We start from the raw sequence: 12639 nt of genomic DNA on the forward strand, positions 1-12639 counted from the left end.
CCCCGCCGCACCCCCTCCCCCACCCCCTCGTGACATAGCAGCGACTCGTGCTCGAGGCAACGGTCCATTTCTGCGATCCTCCACCCCCCACCGCCCACGAACATCCCCGATGCACACGTGTGCACCAGTCCATTTGAATCTAGCCACTCGAACGCGCGCTCTGGTACACTGCCGGCCAAAAGTTTAATACGCTGTGCGATCGGTGCACGATGATTATGGCGGTCGTATGTGGATGAGGGGGAGGAGGGGGTGGCTTAGGTTTGGGAAGGGTACACGAAGTAAGGATTGGAGTGGAAATTTTGTTCAAGGTGTTGTTGAATATCTTGTTTTTAATATTGCTTTGAAGGATCTTGATGGGGGATTTTGACTATGGTGATTGGCTAGAGAGTGGTGTAATAGAGTGGGAAGTAGTAGTCTAATTATTCTAGAATTAAAAACTGGTAGTTGGATCTGTATGGCTGCGGGAGAATTAGGGTCAGAGTTGTTCTATAGTGTTGTGGGATTTAAATATTTTAAGCTTAAATAGTTGTTTTTCCGCGAAAGAGGATTTATGTTAATTCCAAGTTCTTGGGTTTATAAGCACAGGTTAGGGTAATAAAATTTGTATAATCGTCTATTGATCAGAATGATATATAGGATATTCTCCCCTGACCCTAAATTTTGGGCAGAATTTTAGCAAGAATTGGGAATAAACAGGGTGAAGAATGACTTAATGGTGGATTAAATTTGAAAATTTGAGAGAGAATATTTTAATCTACTATAATTTTATGAGCCAAATATTTTGTTCTGATTTTTGATTACTATATTTCCATAGAATACACTATTCGATGATCAAGGCAAATTAATTTCTCAAAAATTTGTAGGAGAAGAAAATTCCTACGACCTGTGTTATCCAGGAAGAATCAATAAGTCACAAAATATTATTCTTTCATCCTCAAGAGGTAAAACCACCCCCCTGTTAAAGATTAAAAGACCACATTATCAATGTGGATCAGCTATTCCTATATCCAGCAAAACAATCTAATTTTTAACGAATTTCCACAGGAAAGGAAATTCCTACTACCCCTATCAACCACTGACTACCCCAGAAATCGAACGAATAGCAAAATGCGCATCTTTCACAACTACCCCTACCCGAAAGCTGACTTAGAACGCAGAACCCAGCCCTGTGATTCATCGAGGTCAAGACGAGCAACGGAGGCCGTGTGTCGTCGGAGTAACTTTTGCGCGGCAGTGTACGTGTGTCAGTGCGTGCGTGTGCCAGCGAGAACCACCCCATTCGAGTCCTTTTAAACCACCCCCTTCCGACGGCGTATCCACCGGCCGAGCGTCCATTTCCCTCGATACAGCCTGGCAATCCGCGTTGTATCGGCTCGCGTGCCCGCACACACACACACATACATACACAGAGAACACGTACACACACGTACACAGAAGGCAGCACCTAATTAAACTTGGCCAGGGTGGAGGAGGACGTTAGACTTCCTCATTCTGGTTCGTCCCTTTCTTGCGAGCCGAATCGAACCGAGCTTCGATCGCTTCCTTCCGCGAATTGCTACGGGATGGCTGGATTTTTGAGGCCGTATCCGGCAGACTGATTTTATTCCGCTCACCCCCGTGCCACCCTGCGTGCCTTTCTTCGACGACGTTCCTCTATCGGAGCCACGGGCGGGGGATGACGCGAAAAATGAAAGTTAGAACTCGTCGTCGATGGAGTATCGTAGGTTGACGATTGTTGCAACGTGGTTGAATGTGGGACCCGAGAATGGTGGAGTACTGGATGAGGAACCGGTGTATTAAATCGCGGATCGGATTAGAATGGAAAACCTGGAGTGGAGAGCCTCGGGGTGGGTTCCAGATTAGTATTTAAATAAATAGTGGATGGAAGGATTTCTTTTCTGGGGTAAGTCTAGTCGAGGTTGCTGCGATGGGGTTGGATTAACCCTTTCAGAAGTAAATTTGCTGGTGGACAATACGGCACACGTAGAAGAAGAGCATTGCAAGATTGTATCAGTAAAATGAGAATTAATTCAACGGTATAGAAGATATTTGCGATATATTTATTGGAGATGTGGACCGTGGTGGCGCTAGTGAGTTACATGGACAATCGTCTTACAAATATTGTGGCACATGTAGTAAAAAGAGCATTGCAAGATTGTATCTGCAAAATGAGAATTAATTCAACGGTATAGGAGATATTTGCGATATATTTATTGGAGATATCGACCGTGGTGGCGCTAGTGAGTTTTGTGGACAATCGTCTTAAGACTGTCAAAATGCTTACTCGTGAAAATTTTAAGCAACGTATCAAGTCGCGGATTGGATTAAAGTAATCGAATAAGATGGAGAATCTTATGAACCAGCTCGAAATTGCTATTTAAATAAACACTCGATGGAAAGATATCTTTACACGAGTGACCCGGTTGGAGGTCGTTGCAACAGAGTACTAGATCGAGAATTAGATTAAAATAAAGGTGGATCAAGATTAGTATTCAAGTAAATTATTAACTTAATTATGGATTTAAGATTAATATCTAAGTAAATATCATAGAAAATAATATATTTCCTAGAAAAATCCACTAGCTTAACCAAAGTTGCAGCGAATCTAATCATACTGAGGAATCAAACGCTACATAGGAATACGCAGTGGAATAAAAGTGGCAAATTACGAGAATGTATTTAAGATTAATATTTAAATACATATTCTATAAAAATTCAGAAGGTTGAGCAAAATGGCGACCAATCTCGCTAACAAAAATCGGCCAAAATTGCATTGAATGCATTGCAACAAAACGGTGGAACAACTGGGACACTCCCGAAGATTAGTATCGAAACAAATGCTCGATAAAAGGATATTCTTCGTCACGTGACCACTCCTCGGAGACAGTGGAACCGGATTGGACGTAATTGGCAACCCCCGCGAATCAGATGGAGTACGACAAAGGAGAAGATACTGGAAGCCTCGTGACCGAGTTCGACGTCGCTATTTAAATAAACACCCGATGGAAAATTCGAATTTTCCAGCTGGATCTCATAAATAAATCCACTGGCATAGAAGCGGCGGGGATCGATGGATGGCGGCTGGCAGTGAGAATTCGTGCAACATAATCGATTGCAAAATTCACGAGCGAGGACGCGAGGAACTCGAGCGATTCGCGGGATCAAAATACTGCCGCGTTCGCCGGGGCTTCGCATTATTCAGGACGCCTGAATGACGGCTAGATCGATAGAAAACGGCGATTAATTAATTCGATTGTGCCGGATAACGCGGATATACCCCCGCGAGCATCTCCACCTACGGTCTTCCGTCGATCGGTCAGGACGAATCTCAGGACGCAGTCTGAACCCAAAAAGGTTGTCAGAAATCTCTGGACGCAGTCTAAACCCAAAAGGGTTGTCAGAAATCTCTAGGTGCAGTCTAAACCCAAAAATCTCTGGACTCTCGGGGTGGTATTGGTCCAACGCGCCAAATTTGGTCTAAACCCAAATAACACCGGTTAATTTCTAATGCCACCGCGTCCCCTTGATTGCAACCCCTTTGCCGGTGAACGAGAAGCCTCGCGAACTAATCCATCGCGACGAATTATTGAATTGGAATGGGGTTTGAGGGCCAACCGGTGTCTGCGCGATGATCGTTGACGGGGTCCGATCAGACCTACGCGAAGATCCAGAAAAGGATGAGAACGATATGCCTTGGTACCCTCAGAAGATTCTCAGCCTCTATTCCGCGGGGTGTCAAAACGCTAGGGATGAAGCATCCGCGAGGATCTGTGTCTGAGAATGGGTGAACGATCGTTCTAAATGGACGGTAAGATGGCTACGCTAACGGGACATGAGCGCTGGTCTAGCTGTCAGGTTAGTTAACGAGATGCTAATCGTTAGGGTGGTTCTGGGACAAGCTTCTCGATGCGGAGTGGTCGAGTTCTTCAGCTTCTGGGGCACTATGGTTGCGGATAGTGTCTACTGCTTTCTTACCAGTTTATTTACAGCGAGATTTTTCTACTTTTCCCGGTCGGTCGAATGGAGGGGAAAATTATGAGCTATTTTAAAGAGTCTGCACACGTTTGGTGACAAGGTGCGGCTCGTTTGGGATAATTTACGCGGTTACGTTCTCTGTTTGTCTATCTATCAGACGATGGAGGATGCGTAATTTAAGTAAAATATTAAAGTGATGTATTTTGATATTACCATATGAGTTGTGAAACTGTTGGTGATGAGTCTCGAGACCGGTTCCTGGGTGGTGGATATCCAGCATGGCATCCGGCTCGCCTCCGCTCTCAGAGCAGTTGCTCAGGGCTAAAACCAAACCGATAGACACACACCTTGCGTTTAAACTTCAAATCATTTGCGTGGTGACGATCCGTCATAGCGCGGTATACCCTCGCCTTATAATTTCTTTCGCGTTTAGCCGGACCGAGATACGATTTTCGGACATTACCTTTCCCTTCGTTTCGAGCGGCCGCGATTTTGGCTTTCCATTCTCATGGTTAGCGGTTCAACTGGTTCCTTTGATCGTGTTTCGCTTTTCGAGGCCAGAAATTTGGTGGTGGGAGGCTTCGCAGTACTTTGGAACAGTATACGTTTCGAATCGATTTCCAAATTTTCGAATTTTTGAATTTTTTGAAATTCCGAATTTTCGAATTTCTGAGTTACCAAAGCTTCGAGTTTTCGCATTTCCGAATTTCGAAGGTTTCAAGTTTTTGAATTTTCGAATATTCGAACTTTCGGAATTTCAAGTTCTCGAATTTCTGAATTACCAAACTTTCAAATTCATGAATTTTTGAATATTCGAACTTTCGGAATTTCAAGTTTTAGAATTTCTGAATTAACAAACTTTCAAGTTCATGAATTTTTGAATTTTCGAATATTCGAACTTTCGGAATTTCAAGTTCTCGAATTTCTGAATTACCAAACTTTCAAATTCATGAATTTTTGAATATTCGAACTTTCGGAATTTCAAGTTTTCGAATTTCTAAATTAACACACTTTCAAGTTCATGAATTTTTGAATTTTCGAATATTCGAACTTTCGGAATTTCAAGTTTACGAATTTCTGAATTACCAAATTTTCAAGTTCATGAATTTCTGAATTTTCGAATATTCGTACTTTCGGAATTTCAAGTTTTCGAATTTCTGAATTAACAAATTTTCAAGTTTGTGAATGTTTGAATTTCCAAATATTTGCATTGTCGGAATTCCAAGTATTCGAATTTCTGAATTTTGGAGTTTGTGAACTGTTGAATTAACGAATTTACGAATTTTCGAATATTTGAATGTTTGAATTTCCGAATATTCGAATCGTCGTAATTTCAAATCTCCCATTTCCGAGTTTCACAATTTCCAAAATTCTTAATCCGCTAATTCTGAAACTTGCTGATACTTATCCGTCAAGTACCTCCGGAGGAACGTGGTTCCCCAAGTAACTGTACCAAATCTCCGGGCCGATGTTTCAGCAAAGCGAGAAACGAAAGGACGGCTGGAAAGCTTAAGAGAGACGCGAAGAATGGAGGGAAAATTACTTGGCGGCCGCGGTGGAAGAAGGGTCAGGTCGCCGGGCGAAAATCATCGAGGGGGGTGGCGAGTCGGCCCCCTCTCCTCTCCGATCGTTCATTCTCCCGTTGTACGTGACTTCGTTCTCCGTTTCCTCGTTCGAACAAACTGAAGAAAACCGGCAAAAGAGACAAAACGTGCCGAGAAAGAAATCATAAAACACAAAGCAGGGGTATGTCACGCGTTCGCTTAAGAGGTACTCGGGGTGTAACTTATCGATACGAACTAAAGGTTTCGAATTGCCGATCGAAGGGCGTGTTCGAAGCGGGACGAGAAAACCCCATCCGAGCGTTCTTCCGTTTCGCCTGACTCCCGATCACACTCTGTGACAGACCCCGACTTCGAAGACGCCGCTCGATCGGCGCTTTCGAAAAAACAGTTCCACTGGAAAAACGGAAAATAAGAGAAGCAGAACGGAACAGAAGTATCGAGAGAAATGAACGGAAAAATAAACCGAGTGTAGGAACGGGCTGCGGGTTTTAGGTTAGGTTGAAACGAATTACCATCGCAGAAGAGCGGAAGCGGGGCACGGGGACAGGAAGAGGGGGGCGTATACAGGCAAACTGAAAGGAAAAGTCGTCGAAAGAAACGCGGAACGAAACCATTCCCGTGATCGCGGAACGTAGATCGATTCGTGGTGCGTGTCTTTGTCTATCCGTTTGGCTGGCTCGAGACGAACAGGCGTTTGGAAAAACGTGTTCCGGCTGTTTGGCACTCGGTGAACCCCGCGAGATATCGATTTCACGCCTCGAGACCAGGGATATCTCTCTCTCTCTCTCTCTCTCTCTCTCTCTCTTCGCATTTCGCACTAGGCACGAGTTTACTTCTATCTCTTTCTCCGTCTCCTTTATCTTACTTTATTTTTGCTTTTAGATCTTTCTCTCTTTCTTTTTTTTCTTTTTTTTTCTTTTTTTTCGAAGTGGAACGTCTTCTGAGGCCAGCTCCGATCCGCTGCGATCTTCCGTGTGGACTTCCGGTCGTCTTCGAGTGATGACGGGGACGAGTGACTCGCGTCCTTTAACCCCTCAGCTTGGGGAGGGAATTTGCTATTTTACTCGCCGATTTTGTGCGAACTCGAATTTTCTAAAATGGCAAATTTTGCTGTTTAGAAAAGTTCGGGAACTTTGCACCGAGTTTTGCAATAATAAATCGCAGCTCCGGGGGTTAAAGGACGAAGGAGGTTTTTCTGACTATCTTGCGTGAAACTCTCTCTCTCTCTCTCTCTTTCTCTCTATCTCTAGTGAGAACACGACCCTGTTTTATTCGCCGATTTTGTGGAAAACCGAATTTTCTAAAATAGCAAATTTCGGTATTTAGAAAATTTCAGGAATTTCTCGCCGAGTTTTGGATTAGGTTGTTATTCTAGTCGCCGATTTTATGGGAACTCGAATATCCTAAAATTGCAAATTTTGGTGTTTAGAAAAGTAGGGGAATTTTTGGGTTAAATTGTTGCTTTACTCGCCGATTTTGTGGAAAACCGAATTTTCCAAAATAGCAAATTTCGGTATTTAGAAAAGTTCAGGAATTTTGGGGATTAAGTTGTTATTCTAGTCGCCGATTTTATGGGAAACCGAATTATGTAAAATAGCAAATTTTGCTACTTAGTTAAGTTCAGGAATTTTTCACCGATTTTTGAGTTAAAGAACGGAGAAGGTTTGCAATCGTGATTTCGATCACAACTCGAATGTTGGCTCGATAAACGACACGACGATTAGGATTTCGAGGGAATATTCGAATCCCAGGCGACTCGAAGCACGTTCAGTCATCCCCTATTGGGCCTGGAACCGACCTCCCGAACAATGTCGCCAACCGGTTTCGAATAATCGTTCGCACACACGAGACGATGATATAAAATCGTAAATTATTCCCAAGCCATGGGACCCCTCGAGTTTGAAAGGAGACACGAGGGCGACTCTGCGACTCGTTACGGCGTTGCGACACACGAAACGGATTCCGGATTCCCACGGAAGACGAACCGGAAACTCGTGCCGGCTGTTGCAATCGATTGAGTTTAACCCTATAATCTATAATCCAGAATTTTTCTCTTTTTTAATTTTTTAAGAAAATATTTATTTAAAAGCGGGAAATTTATTTTAATTCAAATCCTGTGGTATAATATAATCGTGTAACATAATGGGGGTCAAATATTAGGTTAGGTATGGTAATTTTGTGGAAAGGGATTTTGGGGATTTTTAGGGTGGATGTTTTATGGGGATGGAAGAAAGTGTATTACTGTATTGCTTATGGGGTGACCTAGGATAATCAGACTAATCAAAATGGCTGATTTTAGATTGTGCATTTTGATAAGTATCGAGAACATGCAGTTGCTTTTACCGAAATTGATTTTCACTTTGGTCAAGATAGTAATGCAATTATGTGTATTTATTTACTCTCCTCGTTGATGTTTATGTATACTGGAAATAATTGTATGTGGTATAGGCAAGGTTCTATCGTTGGAATATTTGATTTAATATTGAAAAATATTTATCGCGAGTCGTGTTGACTCGAGAAGAACTGCAAGGTCTTTAAGAAAGTCGAGGGAAAAATAATTTATCAACCCAAAGAATTTAATTACAACCCTAATTTAATTACACGGTTATAGTAGATGGTTGTAGCGTCGTCAGGTATGGTGAAATATTAAACAATTTTTATCACGAGTCGTCGAGAGTCAAGAAGAATTGTAGAATTTAAAAAAGTCCACGAATCTTCAGAAAATTCTATGGAAAAATCAAAACCACCCCTTCTCACCTCAGAATCTTCTAACTCTTCGGAAAACCCATGGAAGAATATATTTTCAGATACAATTTATAGTAATTATTCGTAATTCTTCCAGAAATCGAAACCACCCCAATTCATCCCTTAAATTTCCCCCGCAAATTTTCTAAAAATTACCCATGAAAGACACTTAGAGAACACCATAAATTAAAATCACCCTTTCACACTCCAGAGCCACCAAACCCCTCAAAAAGCCCATAAAAGAATATACCTATAAATCATCTTAAAATAACTACTTTAAGACACCCAAAGATCATTTAAAAATCGAAACCACCCCCACTCACCCCCGAAAATTTCCAAACCCTCGAAAACCAAATCACAGTAACGAAAGGTATACCGTGAGCCACCGATCACTGACATGGTGCTTGACGTGTTAAAGAAAATGTCCGACTTGGTTCACGCGTGGCTGCGGAGGTACAGTACGTGACAAAATGACAGCACAGCCTGTAGTTTTCAATGTTTCTTGAAATCAGTGCAACGTATGCACACGTATATCCGGTCCTCGATAATACAGAAAAATATTATCCACATTTTACATTCCTTTCCACAAATTTTACTCATTCGTGTAAAAAATGGCTGCGATAAAATAATAACACAGGCGAGATTTCATTTATGAAGAAATAGCAACAACTGCTTACCATCTTAGGTTTGCGAAATAGATCAACAGGAAGCCTCGATTTTGATTTCGATTTTGAAAACGACGACGTAGATGTCAGAAAGAATAGATCAACGAGATTTTATTTTTCCGAAAGTGGGAAGACTCCTTATGCAAAAATAGCAAAAACTGCTTATCATGCTATTACGTAGCATTTGCTATTTCTACGAGAATATTTTGAAAATAGTAATTCCTTTTCGAAATATTTATCAACTATTTTGCACACACAGTATTCACCTTTCCCTGTGAAATCAAATTCGATTTACAATTGAACGATTTTTTTTTTTTTTCTTTTTTTGGCGAGATATACCGCTCTGAAGTTTCCCGAAATGCGACGAAGACTATAGAGCGTGCTGTCATTTTGTCGCGTACTGTAGATGCGCGAGAGATGACGGTAAACCTAGTGTTAAAAATCGGTGGTTGTAGTGTTAACGGAGGGGGAACGGGTGCCGCAGAAAGGGTTGAGGGTCGACGCGTTCTTTTCTTTCCTTCTCCCCTTTTCTTCTTCTTCCACCCCTCGCGAAGAATCATCCCCCTTCCACGCCGCGGTGGTACCAGCCTGTACATACGCGAGTCACGTACGTAACAGTAGCAGACTGACATGTATGCCTCGTAACAGTAAGCCGGTTCCCACTGAGAACCCTGTTACGCTACGTCTACGTGCTGGAAAAGAGGGTAGAAAGCGAGAGACAGAGAGAAAAAGAGAGAGAGAGAGAGAGAGAAAGAGAGAGAGAGAGATACAGAGAAGAGGGAGAGCTAGAGGCTCATGCCTGTGTTCGTTCCTTCGTGTCTTTCGTAAGTGTACATGTGAGAAGGAGAGAGACTGAGAAAGGAGAGAGAGAGAGAGAGAGAGAGAGAGAAAGAGAGACTTTGTGTAATACGTGTTCCGTGTGGTGTACATAGACGTATACCGCATGCATGACGTGGAGGATGAGTCAGCTCGTGGAAGCGGTTTCAGGGAGAATTCATCACGAAACTTTCTGGAAATATTTGTCCCTTTTTTCCTTTTTTTTTTATTTTTTTTTTTTCTATTTATTTATTTTTTTCATGTTTTCCATTATAAGGGGTTCGACGAGGTTCGTCGCGGAATCGACTTGGTCGGAGGGGTTCTTTGAACAGATTTCACGACGATATGATCGTGAGTGTGTCACATGGGGTTGGGTTCGTGTTTATTTCGGATTTTATGTGACTCGGAAAATCGTTTTTAATAATTGGAGTTACTAACCTGTAATACAATACGGGCTTCAATATGGCGTATAAAATATTTTGTAAGGAAAATGGTTTTGCTTCTACGTGGTGGGTGGAAGTGAAAAGTATATTTTCAGAAATTTTTGAAATATACGAAACCTGTTATTTTAAATAGTTCTACATGGCTATTTGGTAGTTCTAGTTATAATAGATTTATCGGAGACAGGGTACTGTATTGAGTTGGAAATAACTGAAGAAGCTTTAGGTTATACCAGTCAGTTTGGAGGTTAGAATGCACACAAAGTGGAAACTGAGTTGGAAATAATAACTGAAGAAGCTTTAGGTTATACCAGTCAGTTTGGAGGTTAGAATGCACACAAAGTGGAAGTTGTTCAACGTTCTTAGCGTCTTAAAGATCGAACGCTTTAAAATATTAGCAAATCAATCGAAACAAGTGGTTTTAGAATTTTTATTCCCGCAATTACTGCAAATTACCTATTTTAATATATATATAATCATTGTACTACTTTAATCAACTCTAGAACTACCAAAGGAGTCAAAATAATTCCAACTATATTATTTTTAAAATTTCTCAAAACGTATCTCACGTTTTTCCAAAATATATGCCAGTCATTATTCAGACAGAAAGATAATTAATTATAGTTACTCAACTCGTTATAAGTCAATAGTTCTAGCATTAATATTATTTAGAACGAATTATTTAAATAAACATTACAGGTTAGCATCTCTGAACAAATTTTCGGCAAAATAATATTCGCGAAACATTAACTCGATAATACCAATTTAAAATTCGTGGAAACAAAATTGATCGTAACAAAGGGACGTTTGAGTTCGCAGGGCGGCCGCTCTCGAAGCGGTGGCGCTTGCGCGGGAAATTCGAAACGCCCGAGGTAGCGGCGCTTTTGCGTTTCGTTTTCTCTCTCTCTTTTCCTTCGTTCGACGCGAAAGAATTCTTGTTAACGTTTACCGTGCCGTGTCGTTCGATGTGAGCAGGCTTATCGTAAAACATACCAGTGTCGCCTTTCGTTTATCAACGACCTGAGTGAAGTTTAATTCGAGCCGCGCTTTCAGCGACCGCGACAATGCCTCCGCGGGAACGCCAAGCGAAAATCAACGTTACAGCAGGGACAAATATCGCTGAGGCTCTTTCGCGATCGCGTTTGGAGAAGTGGCTCGACTGTGATCGAGTATACTGTCCGAGGAAAATTCTTCCCGAGTATCATAATTTTATCGTACGCTATCGTCGCGTTGTATGGGGCCCGGAGAATGTATGCAGAAGAATAGAATACACAGGAGAATTTTTGATTTAAGGTTTAACGGTTTATTTCGATGATTCTGTCGCGTGGAAGGGTGTGGTGGAAATTTGAGAAATTTTTAATATTCGTTGCGTCGAAATTGGAGTGGAATTTTTTTTTAGCGCAAGTTGGAATAAAAATTGGAGAAATCTTTGAGCTTTATCGTATTATAATCGTGAATAGGAGTCGTAGAGATTTTCTGGGGGAAAATAGGGAATTTTTATTCTTCAGCTGCGTGATGAATTATTGGAACGAATTGGAAGAAATTTTTGACAAATTTTCTGGTCAAAGATGTACATAGAATTTGTACCTTTTCGTGGGATCAGGAAGGATTTTTAATGTTTGTTTTATCGGGGATTTACTATGAAAGTAATAAAAATTCCCTAGCTAATTACGGAGACTTGTAAAACTCTGATTGCACCATAATCTACAATAAAAGAGACACGAAGAAACCTCTAATATCTTTATTAAATTGTAGCTTATAAATAAGTCCTCAAAATTTCCTAAATAGAACTATATAATTCTAGTAACTTAATTGCCTCACAAGCTACAATAAAAATCCCTAAAATTCCCCAACTGAGTGCAATGCATCATAGAATTACAAGGCAATTCAATGAAACCGTGCAACGAGAAATAATTCTTCGATATTACACCCAGTCTATTCGATATTATACCCAATGTACCAACCTAACCTAACCATGAATGCAAATTTTCAATGAACCATTGAGGCTGCCCAACCTCTATCAAATTCAAAATTTACAAGGAGCTCCTCTTACAGATTTCGATTCTCTTCTTCGATAATCGCCGACGATGATGAAAGGTGGAACGAGGGGTCGAAGGTCAGGATTTCCCTAGGCCCTAGGCCGGCGTAACAGCTGTTCGGGGAAAAGGTGTTCGCAGACGTGACATCTGCACCTTGGTACCCCCACTCCGCGGCGGCCATTCGCCGCCTATTTACCGAATAGCCTTTTCTTTCTGGCGGCGGGTATCCGAAAACAAACTTGCTCTACCGGGACACCATTCCTGACGCGTGCAGCTCTGGAAAAAATCGATTTTCCCAGGACGATCGATGTTTAATGCCCCCCTCCCCTCTTGTTCACCCTACCATTGGCGTCGAGGCAGTTTCCATCGATCGATCTCCAACGTGGCTGCCCTC

At 41.7% G+C, this 12639-nt stretch overlaps 1 protein-coding gene across 1 annotated transcript in view; it reads right to left on the minus strand.

The window, feature by feature from the left end:
- LOC108551323 (hepatocyte nuclear factor 6) overlaps positions 1-12639 on the minus strand; it is a 109676-nt gene that overhangs the window by 80141 nt on the left and 16896 nt on the right. Inside the window, exon 4 of the mRNA XM_017905460.1 lies at positions 4189-4296. Coding sequence (XP_017760949.1) covers positions 4189-4296 — 108 coding nt within the window. The remainder of the gene's footprint in view (positions 1-4188; positions 4297-12639) is intronic.

This window comes from Eufriesea mexicana, unplaced genomic scaffold (genome assembly GCF_001483705.2).
Source record: "Eufriesea mexicana isolate 0111107269 unplaced genomic scaffold, ASM148370v2 scaffold3780, whole genome shotgun sequence".
Classification (NCBI taxonomy): domain Eukaryota; kingdom Metazoa; phylum Arthropoda; class Insecta; order Hymenoptera; family Apidae; genus Eufriesea; species Eufriesea mexicana.